Consider the following 13,262-nt stretch of genomic DNA (forward strand, 5'->3'; position numbering starts at 1 on the left):
GGGGGGGGCCCACTTGCCATCTGGCTAGCTGACACCCTGGCCAATCTGCCACTGGCGGTTAATGCACATCACAGTTAGTATGAAGGTCCTTATTAGTTGACATTTATTTAAAGTCATGCTTAACTCAATATATATTTTTTTACCTCTGAATATGGCGTTAAAGGACATGCATAACATTAACACTTCTGTAATGATTTTCACAGAAGCTATTTTGGCTATTGCAAAAACAATAGAGATTTGCATGTAAACTTTGGGGTAAAAATGTGTGATCGAAATTTGGAGCAGCATGTTAGCATCAAATTTTGTGTGAAAATCAGCAAAACTGAAATGTTGGAACTGTTTAAAGTGGCATATGGTGTGGATGCTCTGAAAAAGTCAAGTATCTTTGAGTGGCATAAGAGATTCAGAGGTGGGTGAGAAGATGTGAACAATGAACCTAGAAGTGGGCAGCCAAAAACAAAAATGATGGATGGAAATGTGAACAGAGTGTGAGATTTAGTACAATCTAACAGACGATTAAGTGTGTGATTAATGGCTGATGAATTGCAAATGAATGGAGAAACAGTCAGGGTAATTTTAACTTAAGAATTGGGTATGTGAAAGATTTTTGCGAAGTTTGTGCTTTGGATCTTGATGGACGAACAGAAGCAGTGACGGAAACTTCAAGTTAAAGATGCCAAGCTATTTTAAACCTGGTTTTACTCAAAATAGCTTGGCATCTTTAACTTGAAGCTTCTGCCACTGCTTCTGTTCATCCGTCAAGATCTAAAGCACAAACTTCGCAAAAATCTTTCACATACCCAATTCTTCAGTTAAAATTACCCTGACTGTTTCTCGATTCATTTACAATTCATCAGCCATTAAAGCCAGGTTTAAAATAGCTTGGCATCTTTAACATATATTATACCCAAGGTAAAAAAACTTTCTACAGGCTTCAAGTTGTGACTCATCTTTCTGCAAATAAGCACGTTTCCAAGAAATTATAGGTGATGAAATCTGGTGCTTCTAGTACAATTCCAAAACAAAATGCCAGAGCATGCATTGGAAAATCCTGAGTTCACCATGTCAGAAAAAAAGCACTCATGTCACGTTCGCAGTTCAAGACCATGCTGTGCGTTTCTTTGATCACAAGGGGATAGTTCACTATGAATTGATTGAACAGGAACAAACAGTCAACCAATAATGCTACTTAGAGATGCTGAAAAGATTATGAGATTCTGTTTGGAGAAAAAGACCTGAATTGTGGCCTGACAAGTAGATCATCCATCACGACAATGTGCCAAGCCATAGTGTGCTCATCGTGAGAGAGTTTCTGGCCAAAAAATCGATTACCGAATTAAGTCATTCTGCTTATTCACTCGACTTAGCTCCCTGCAATTTCTGGCTGTTTCCAAAATTAAAAACTATGCGCAAAGGATGAAGATTTTCTGACATCACTGATATCCAGCCTAATGTGATATCAAGTATTCCAGAAAAAGAGTTCCAGACCTGTTTCCAAAAATGGGAACACTGTCTAAACCAGTGTATAAATGTGCAAGGGAGCTACTTCGAAGGTGACAGTAGCCACTAACGTATGGTTCTGAATGCAAGTTTTTTACAGGTGCATTCTGGGAATTAAATTGTCACACCTTTTATGGGTTTTTTCCCTCTAAAATGAAAGATTTCTTTTACCAGTTATCATCGTATAATATTATATGCAGAATATTGTTTCTTGTATAGCAAAGTTTTTCTTATTTATCACTTTTATAGTCAGTTATGCTGTCGCCATGCTCGTCTTCAATGGCATCTTGTGTGGACTTTATCAGTGCTGGCAGAAGAGCATATGCTAAAAAAGGAAATTTATTCCCATGGTGGAGTTCCACTTCTTTTATCATTACTCAGGTATATATATTTATAAAAATAAACAGGCATCTTTTTTTTTTTCAGTATGCTGATTGCTAACATAAAAGTATACCAACTTTTGTTCTTCTTTCTCGTCCATCAGATGATAGGTTAAGTCCCTTATGAAATCTTTGTCATCTCTCTCTCTCTCTGGCCATTTCTGTCATCTCTCCAAATCTCGAGAATTGTGAGCTTTCCTTCGACTGTAACGAAGTTTGTTTTGTTTTGCCTCTTGTTGTCTTCCCCCAGTGATTCCATTTAAGACTATGGTAATCTCTGAAAGTACATTCTCTGGAGGTGTCCAAACCATCTTAATTGCTGTTTAAGAATTATAGCTATGATACAGCAATCTCTCAATTAATGCACCTAATGTGTTCTTTAAAACAGGTGCATTAATTGAAAACGCACTAATCAAATATAATAACCTATGGGAAAATGTATAATTCGTTCCTCAGATTTCTTTCTTGATCCTTAATTTTTTTTATAAAAGAATTAGGGTATGTCTCAGGGCCTAGTTAAAGGAAAACCATGAAGCTTGAAAGACAATAAAACATATTCAAATATAAATTTATTATTCTGCTTCTTAACAAAGAATTGAGCTAACGTAGTTTGGTGGGCATTGCATTTATTATTTTCATACAACTGATGGTATGGCTCTATTGCCTCTTCTACAAATTTTACTGGTTCTTTCTTCACCAGGGTCAGTCTCTAAGCATTGCTGCTTAAAAACTTCGATTGTACGAAAACTATTTTCAAATTGTTCCTGTGAAACCTCTTTGGGCTTGTCAGTGATTAAATTTTCTTCATATTTTTCAGGATCTTCCCGCTGTGCATCTAAATTTAGCAGGTCGGAATCACTCATCTTCTCAGAATGAGATTTAATTAACTTAGATTCATTTGAAAAGCCTCGAAAATCATTTGCACAATGTGGAAGAATGTGCTTCCAAATGGCTCGCAGATTGCTAGCAGTAATTTCATTCGGATCTGCAACTTTATAACCAGGCTGAGATTTCTCTGATTTTAGAAAAGTCTTGGAAGGCATTCGCTTCCAAAAAAAAATGGCCGGTTTCATCGACGTTAAATATTTGTTGATCACAATAGTCCCCTTCTTACACAATTTTCTTCAAAATCCTTATCTGCTTGCAGCTTCGCCTGTGATTAGAGCATTATGTAGGTTATTTCTCTTTTTGAATCCCTCAAATCACCCAGCACTAACGTGGAATTCTTCTTTTCCATCATTAATAGCCCTTTCTTTCCAGGTTACAAAGAAACAATGCTTTTAATTTAATGAGGCCAGTGTTTAGCAGGATCCGTTTTTGGTTACAATCTTCGATCCATGTAAAAAAAAGTCTCTCTAATTCGATCATTATAATACTTTGATTTTCAGTGCATGCATGATGAACTTTAAGCAGCCTTATCTTTCTCTTTGTATTCAGCAGTTGATTCACCCATTTTGGTGTTCTTGTCCTATCTTTGCTCTGGACTCGCCTTGTTCATTTTTCTTTATTATTTCAAGTTTTTCTTCTAATCAGATTACTTTTTGAATCATTTTCACACTCCTGTTTTTTGCTCACTAATTCTTTTACTCATGATTAAAGGTTAGGAAAATAATTTAAAATAAATAAGTACGGAAAACAATTGCACGAGATATGATCAGCAAAATGCTATGTAAAGCAGACGACATAAATTTTGGCAGTAAATTTAGAACATAGCGTACATGGAAATAGTGTAGTATGCCATTAAAAAATAACTCTGTAAAATGTTTCAAATCGGTAACTAATTATTTCATCCTGGTGAGTGATTTTTTAAAATAGTTAGCCATAAAACATGTATAGATCGAAATTTTTAAAATCTGTAACATTAATTTTAAGATGTATATAGGCGCACTAATCGAATTTGGGTATCAAAAAAAAAATGACACACTAACCGAAAACGCACTAATCGGGGGGGGGGGGTTAAACACGAATAAATTCATGTTTAACTTGCTCATTTCTTTTGTGTTCTGACTAGTGAGTCTTATTTATTTTTCTTAAGCATTTCATTTCAAATGCTCTGATTTTCTGTATTTCTTTCTGATTGAGTCTCCATGTCTCAGCTTCATATGTTACTATAGGTATAATAATGGTTTTGTAGAATTTGAGACTTTTTGAAATACTGTTATTTTTCCGTATTTTGTTTAATTTATTTATATTAGACCATCCTTTGTTAAGTCTGTGTTTTACCGTTTTTGTGTTGTTGAGGTTGTGAATAATGATACTGCCAAGATATGTAAGTTGCTTTACTTGTTCAAGTATATGAATTTCTAAGTTTATTGAAAATTTTTCCTCATCTCTTCCTATTTAGTTTTGCTTAGATTGATTTTCATTCCAAAAGTTTTGCACTCTTCATTTAAAATGTTTATTGCTTATTCCAGTTGTGCTTCAGATTTATAATAATATCTTCTGCTTATTTAACATAGTCGATATTAATGCCATTTATTTGTAGACCTGGTTCTTCAGTTGTGGATTTGCATATTTCTTGAGATTGATATTAATAAATTTGGTGAGAGTATGCAACCCTGCATGACTTTTTTTTCTGCCTTGAATTTGTCTGTTTTTATTGTATTAAATTTGACAGTTGTTTGATATATTTATAATAATTCATAATAAATATTTGTAGTTTTGAATCTAATGATGTTTATCATTTTGTTCCTGTCAGTGGAATGAAATGCTTGTTTGAAGTTAATAAAACTTCAGTATGTAGGTAAGGTGTATGCCCAGCACTTTTCAGTCAGGCTATTAACTGTAAAAATATGGTCTATAGTAGATCAGGTCTGAAGCCCGAAAATATAAATCTTGAACTTCTATTGTCTCATTCATTAAAGTCTGGGTTCTATTTTGAATAATACATGCAAAGATTTTGTAGTTATGACATAACAATGTTATAGGTCTATAATTTTCTCACCTTCATTTATCTTCCTTTTTGAAAATTAGTATTATGATGCCCTGTATTCTAATCATCTGGAATTTCACCAGTATATAGTATTTGGTTAAAAAAGTTCAAGCAGGAAATTGATGGTTGCTAAGCTACCATATTTCCACAGTTTAGTAGGAAGTTCATCATAACCAGATGACTTAAGTTCATTTGATTTATTGCATTCAAAATTTCTTCTTTTATTATAAATGATGTTTTTCCAGTCTTCTACTCTCTGGAAAAGTATCTGATATTATTATTATTATTATTATATCACACCTACAGGGAGTCCAAAGACTCATTGAGGGAGGGATATTCTTAGCAATTTCTTTTCATCTGTTGAATTGTTCCAGGTTTCAATATTCTTTTTATCTTTCATTTTTAGTGGTCCGTTTTGGGATGTTTTTGTTAATTCTTTTCATAATTTTATATACAGGCTTGCTATCATTCTTTTTATTGGCTTCTTCACACATTTTTGCTTTTTCTTCCAACCAAGCATTTTTGGCAGATTTGCACTATCTATTTTGTTTTTCAGTTTTTTATAATGTTGCTTATTTTCCTCTGTATTTTCTATGTTCAAAGTATTTTTTTGCAGCTCTTTTTTCTTCTAAAGTTTCCAAAATGTCTGTGGTTATCTACTCGTTGTTTGCTCTGATTGTTGTACCAAGTGTTTTTCTTGTAGTATATACCACGACTGCTTTGCCCGTTTTCCATGTATTTTCTATATTGCAAAAGGTTATTTTCTTTAACTCTGTTTCTATTATGTTTCTGTATAGTTATGTCTTTCAGTTTTGGTTTGCTATTTTTAAATTTCAACATAATTTTTACAGCTAATAATTTATGATCAGAGTCAAAATCTGCTTTCTTTAGTGTTCTTGCATTTTGCATTGAGGATTTCCAGTTATTTTTGATCAGAATGTAATCAATACAATTTTTAATCATACCATCTGAAGATGTCCATGTGTATTTGTGTGATGGTCTATGGAAAAATATGGTGTTGAGATGAATAGATTATGTTTACAGAATTCCAGCAGTCTTTCACCTCCTTCATTTCTCTCGTTCACTCCAAATTTGTCCATCACATCTTTCATGCTTGGTGTAAATCTCCCAACCTTGGTGTTGAAGTCTCCCATTACTATTATGGGGATTTGAAATGGGAAGAGATCATCACTTAGTTTTAACAGGATGAAATAAATATCATATTGAAAGGAAAAGTAGGTAAGGAAATGCAAGAAGTTAAAGAGGCAGTATTGAAAAAGAAAAAAATGTATTGAAAGTTCCTAGCAAGTAAGTTAGCAAATGCCCTAAGATAATACAGAGAAAAATGTAAGCAAGTGAAAGTGTGCATAAAAGTAGTTAAGCGCAAGACATGGGAAGACTTTGGTAAGCATATAGAAGATAAATATCATGAAGGTTACAAAATGTTCTGGAGGCTGTTGAAAACAAAACTTTGAGATTGAGGAAAGAGTACTGTATAAAGAATCAGAGATGATAAAGGTGACATGAAAATTGAGACTAATGATATTTTGGATATCTGGTGTAAATACTTTGAAAAGCTTAAATAAAACAAGCAAATGATAGTACAGTGGTAAAAAATATTCAAGAGGATGCAATCAGGAGTATGTATCATATTTGAGGGAAAAAAAAACTATCAGCAGTCTGAAATGTGGAAAGGCAGTTGAAGTAGATGATCTTCAACCAGAAATGCTCAAAAGGCATTGTTCAGAACACTTTGTCAAAGATTGAATTCCAAATGGAGTAGAGTTCTTGTAGTTCCCATCTGTGAAAAAGGGAAATAAAACTGAATGTAACAGATGCAGAGGAATTTCTTTATTGAGCATACATACTCTTGTGTCATGAATAGTAGAGTGATCTAGATAAACCAATGTAGATTGGAGTATAACTATAACTCTAATAGTAGCAGACATTGTGCAAATTAGAAATTATATACTATTTCAGGAAAGATTTATACAGACATGCTTATTTAAAAGAAAAAAAAAATGAAGATGAACAACCTGAGTATGGTCATATAGGATTTGCTTGGAAATACTAGATTTTTACCTTTTGACAGTCAAGAAATCACAGAAGTATAATAATGATCTCTGTTTAAATTTGTTGATCCCAAAAAAGTATATGATCACATACCAAGAAGAAATAAATTTGAAATATTACAGAAGGTGGATTGATGTTATATTGATTGTAAGGCTGTATCTAAATTTCACTAAAGTAAATTCATATGGATTGCAGGGATTTTGTGTTATCATGAATGTGTTTGTTATAGTGAGAGTCACTTATATTAAGGAAATTAATATTGAGTAATATTGACACTATCCTCTTAAATAAATCTACTACAAATTTTCAAGAGTCATTAGCCAAATTCAATAATTGCTGTGACAATTTTGGTATAAAATTAAGCAGTAAGAATTAAACTCTGAAGAAAGGCAGGAACACAGGGCACAGGTTTTAGATACAATTTTTAAGAAAAATGGCAAACTAACTATGGGAATAGATTGAATAAGTAAGGCCAGCATGTTGAAGTGCAAGGTGTATATAGAGCAAAAAAGAAATCAGCTGGAACTTCATGTGAACATTATACACGAAAGTGGTCAAATCCATTGAGAGTTGATTTAGAAATAAATGGTCACTCAAAGATGGGAAGCCGATATGGAAGTTCCAAGGAAAGTTATGGAAGTGAACAGATGCCAGAACTTCCAGAACAAAGTCATATTATAAACAGAGATATCAGAACAGAACTTTGTTAATATTCAGGAATGTGTATGTACTTATCTAAGATGTTTAAGGTTGTTTAAACAGAATACGACATAAGATTAGCAAAACATGTGTTTGAGCCAAAAATTGAAGGAAAAAGAGGATGATCAAGATATAGTGTTGATCTTAGAGGATTGAAATGTAAAAGTTTGATAGGAAACTTTAAAAATAATAGACCAGTTTGGAAGAAAGTTGTTGATAGGAAACTAAGCACAAAATATTGTGTTGAACCATCATAATATTGGTACCCTCCTTGCAAGTATACACCATCAATTGTTGACAAGGATGATGACTACTAATGAAAGCAGTTTGTAAGAATTGTTGTGATTACATCTTAGCTTATTCATTTATCACATATTATAATGTGTACTGTAATTATTATAAAAATCAAGTGGATATTAGTTTCAGCATTATTTCAAAGCCGAATGTAGAAACTATGAAAGTTTCGTAAAAATAAGTTGACCAGAGAGCTTACGGAATATGCCTGCCGGCATTTACAAGTTGTCCTAGCACGGGCCACCTTAGAAAACATTCACGCTGCCCAGCCGTCCATATATTCTCTTTCTAATTTGGTCCATTTTTTTTAAGGTTTCACTGGCCTAGCATTTGATTTTTATAATATTTGCATCACCGAACTAAAGCCTTTTGGCCCTTTATTTTAGTAATGTATACTATAATTTTCTCTTCAGCATTTTATTATGTCATTTTAAATCTGGTGTCATAGATTCATAATATTTTCCATATTTCTTTAAAAAGAATGACTGATATGGTGGTATTACATTTTTATTAGACAGAACATAGAAAATTTTACCTTTATACAAAAAGAAGTTACTTTGTCAAGTTTGCAGTTAATAACACCTGTAAGTATATAAAACATTATTTATTTACTCCCTATATCTGTTTTTTAATTATTGAATTAATTTTATTTTATTTTTAATGGAAATAGCAATATCATTCTTCTTACCATTTAGATAAAAACATACTGATTATAATGGGTGATAAATTAAAAAAAAAAATTGTTTTTCCTTGAAGCAGAAATAGGCGAGTGATCAATATATTAAATTTAAATATGAGCTGAAAATTGTCCTATCCTCTTATTTTTCAGGAATCAAAATTGCATATTGACATTGATTACATTTTGTGTGGACCTGTAGCATAGGTACATGTGAATTTACTTAACTCCCTACCAGGAGGTTAGGTTCACTTAGATTCACACTTCACACAGATTTAATGATAATCTTCATACTCAGGAGAACCCTTAACTGGATAAACATGTGTTCATGGCTACATCTCAAAGCTGGTGCTACTAAGCAGCATGAAATGATTATATTATTTTATAATTTAATTTTATTTATTTTATTATATTATTGATGTTAATGGCAGGAAAAAACAAGACTAACTTCCATTTTGAAATGTTTTTTCTTTGTTAATCTGAGGGGGAAAAAAGCCATCAATGTATATGGAAAATGGTTGCTATTAGTTATTGCACATAAATCTTGTATCAGCCTAGTAAAAATTGCCAGGCTGTTTTTTTATTAGTATTTTATTAGTTAAGGGGTGTCACACCTTATTACTAAAATACTCTGGAGTAGAGATTAGATATTGCCTGAATATGGTTTCATGACTGCTCAATTTTTTTTTGTTCTCAAAAATCTTTATTTAAGATAATTCCTTTCATGAAACAATTATTTCATAAAATAATCACAAAGGTAAATATAATAAAATAATATTAAAAAGTTCATGGCATCTTTAAATCATGTCTTGTATATTGTTTATTTATAAATCTAGTTATAAATCACTTCACAAAATGCTTACTGTTTCTACACTTGTATGGTTTTGATTTACAGAAATAAACTGACATCTATAATAATAATGTATAATGTTATCTATAGTACTTGCAGCTAAGTTCTTGTCTTCCTCATTTCTAAGATGCATACATTATAAATTGAAACAAATTATGTATTTGCTATCTGTGTAATATGCAACCAAAGCAATGAATGATGATAATCAGCCACTACAGGGTGAAGGCTTCTCCCATTGCAGAAGAATTGGGTCCACTTCTCCCATGGTGACCCAGTCCATCTTGGGAGAATGTATACATATTGGTATGAATGAATGTATGAAAGTGAAAGACATTTACAAATATCCGTGTCCTCGGTGGAATTCGAACCTCCAGGCTGGCAACAAAAGCAATATCAGTTATTAATATCATTCTTATAATGATTTTTGATGTTCAGTTGGCAAAAATAATGATAAAATAATCTTATGCACTCTTTAAAAAAAAAAGAAAGAAAGAAAGAACATTGTAAATAACTTAGATATTGTTTCTGAGAAAATTCCCATGCTACTCCTCTTAAACACTATTATTATTATTATGGCTATTATAGCCTGTTGTTGTTTAGGAGTGTCCCTTAATTTAAATATATTAGCTATTTTTACTCGAAAAATTTATATATATATTTTAGGGCATTATGGGTGAGTATTGAAGGTAATTATAGCAGAATAAATGGGGGGGGGGAATTTTGTACATACCTTGTTTTGATATAGGATGTCTTCATATTCCATGTTCCTGCTGAAGGTTGTTTATAGCAAGGGGAGGAGCGCGTGGGTAGGGTGTTTTGATGCAGGAAGAATAAACTGGAAACCCGGGTTTATTTTAATAATGTATATATAAATATATATATATATATATATATATATATATATATATATTATTGTGTTTAATAATAGGCAGTCATGACATAGCCCTACACTCATTCCGAAAATGTTCCGATGATGGTCAGTCGACCAAAACGGTTTGCACCCCGTTAACGTTCTTCCCTGCCTGCCCCAGTTTTTCCATAAGTAACTCACCCCCCCCCCCAAAAAAAAAGTGCCCTTAAACACAATAATATATATATATATATATATATATTATTAAAATAAACCTGGGTTTCCAGTTTATTCTTCCCGCATCAAAATACACCACCCACACGCCCTTCCCTCTTGCTATAAAAAACCTTCAGCAGGAACAGAGAATTTGAAGATCCAAGTATCAAAACAAGGTATGTACAAAATTTTTCCTCCCCTTTATTCTACTATAATTGCCTTCAATACTCACCCATAATGCCCTAAAATATATATATATATAAATTTTTTGAGTAAAAATAGCCAATGTATTTAAAATAAGGGACACTCCTAAACAAAAACAGGCTATAATAGCCGTAATAAGAATAATAATTGTAAATAACATTTGGAAATTAAAGAATAAAAGAAATTAAATATGAAATTAAACAAGAAATTAAAATATCAAAAACTCTATCCAAAAATGGTTATCCACAAAATATAATTCAAAAGATTCTCTATAGAAACAGCCCACAGCGACAACCTCAAGTGACACAGTAGACATTGTCCATCGTCATACCTCATGCAGGCTCCACCAAAATTGCAAAAATCATGAAGTCTTTCAACATCAGGGTTGCCTTTAAACCTATTTTAACTACACAGCACATGTTAAGATCTCCTAAGGACAGCATCGCTTTCTACAAATACGCAGGAGCATACAACATCCCATGTTCCTGTGCACTGAATTATGTAGGCCAAACATCACAAAGCCTAGAAATCGGAAATAAAGAATATATCGGAGATGTCAACAACAACAGTACAGACACCTCAGGATTAGCCCATCATTTCTCAATTTCGAAACATTCCATTGATGGGACAACAGCTCCATGCTGTGCATTGAAGAAGATTTCATATATAGAAACTTTAAAGAAGTTGCAGTGGTACTCCGTAAGAAGACAATCTTAATAGAAATCAAGGCATGATATTAAAAGACATTTGGAAAAGCTTAATAAATTCAGTATGATTAGCAGAACTGAATTACGCAAAAACTATAAAACGCAATCTACTAACAACGATTAATTCCCCACGCTTTATGCTCTTAATGTCGCGTGTCCTTTTTCAATTTTTTTTTTAAACTGATTTTAAGGTCGTTACTGCATTCTTCTGTTTAGCATTTAATGTTAGTGTAAATATTCTCGTCCTGAAGAAGCCAGACAGAACCAAGCTGGTGAAACTGGTTGACGATTGTATATATTTATAAAGAATCATGGTCCAATAGAATCCAAAGAAAATGTCTCATATTTAGTATAAAAAATGACCAAATATTAACAATAAAAAAAAAAATCCAAGAAATTCATCATCATCAAATTCCTGACATGTACCCTCAAGGGGTGTACAGGATATGATAATACTACATGAAAAATTTACATCATTACTGACTTCCTATCTACAATTTTCCTCCAAATCAGTCTATTCCTTGTCAAGACTCCAATATTATCATTATCAGATCTTATATTTCTATCGTCTAAGGCACATTGTACCGTATCAATCCACCTATATCTTGGTCTTCCTCTGGGTCATTTTCCTGCCAACCTGGCAGAGAACACTTGTTTTCTAATCTTTCCTCACCCATTCTGTTCAAGTGACCATACTACCCGGGATTAGCATTCCTGGATGCCAACAATGTCAAGTTCTTTCCTAATATACTCGTTATTAATATGATATTGCCATTGATGCCATCTGTTCACGCCTATAATCTTTCTCAGGACTCTCATATCTGCAGTCTCTAGTCTTTGGTCAAGTGTTTTACTTCTGACCCAGCTCTCTCAGATCCATAAGTTAAAACTGGTTTGAACACTGTCTTATATACAGCTAATTTAGTGTTCCAACTAATTTCTCTCTTATTCCACATGAATTTATTCAACTGACTTCCTACCATACTAGCTTTGTTGATTTTGTTGTCTAATTTCCATATTTCATTTACCATCTTCACTAAAAATCGTGCCTAAGTAGCTGAAATGTTTTACTTGTTCCACAGGTTCCCCGTTCACAACACAGTTGACATTTTCAACAATTCTACCTATTTTCATTGTCTTTATCTTTTTAATGCTGACCTTCATACCATATCTATCACAACAGTTATTCGATTTAGTCAGGGAATCTTGCAAACTTGTAGCAGATTTATTCAGAAATATAACATCGTCCGCATAAAGCAAAGAGCTGACATTAATATCTCCAATTCTGATATCATGTTTAATACCACTTTCCTTCATAATGTGATCCATATAGATAATGAATAGCAGAGGGTGGATAATGTACATCCTTGTCTCACACCAGATTTAACATTAAACCATCTTCCTGTACATCCTTCAATTCTAACTTACAACTCAAATAAAGACTAAGTATTGCTTGATATAATGCCCCATTGATACCATATAACTGTAGCGTATTGAATAGATTCTCTCTTGGCACCTTGTCATATGCCTTTTCTAGGATCGACAAAACTTAAATACAGATCTTTGTTATATTCCCCATGCTTTTACAACTATTCGTCGTAAAGTGAAGATCTGATCCTGACAGCCTCTATTTGGCGTGAATCCAGCTTGTTCTTCACCAAGATTTTCTTCCACAATTCTTCTCAACCGTTTCTCAAGTATGCTTGCATAGATTTTGCCAGGAACACTCATTAGGGAAATACCTCTGTAATTCTCACATTCTGTTTTAGTTCCCTTTTTATATATGGGCACTATTACAGCTCTACTCCAATCATCGGGAATTCGTCCCTCTGTCCAGGCTTTCTGAACTATGCAGTGCAGCCACTGTAAGACTTTTATACC

General features: G+C 32.9%; 1 protein-coding gene across 2 annotated transcripts in view; it reads left to right on the top strand.

The window, feature by feature from the left end:
* The window catches only part of LOC150105647 (serine/threonine-protein kinase Nek10-like), a 268,426-nt gene that overhangs the window by 80,108 nt on the left and 175,056 nt on the right, over window positions 1–13,262 (top strand). For both annotated transcript variants that reach the window (XM_090394286.1, XM_090394287.1), the window contains exons 11-12: window positions 1,750–1,881; window positions 8,393–8,462. In XM_090394286.1, the coding sequence (XP_090250412.1) occupies window positions 1,750–1,881; window positions 8,393–8,462 (202 nt within the window). The remainder of the gene's footprint in view (window positions 1–1,749; window positions 1,882–8,392; window positions 8,463–13,262) is intronic.

Source organism: Typopeltis vanoorti, chromosome 6 (assembly GCF_054136105.1).
Source record: "Typopeltis vanoorti isolate ZY-2024b chromosome 6, IOZ_Tvanoo_1.0, whole genome shotgun sequence".
NCBI lineage: Eukaryota > Metazoa > Arthropoda > Arachnida > Uropygi > Thelyphonidae > Typopeltis > Typopeltis vanoorti.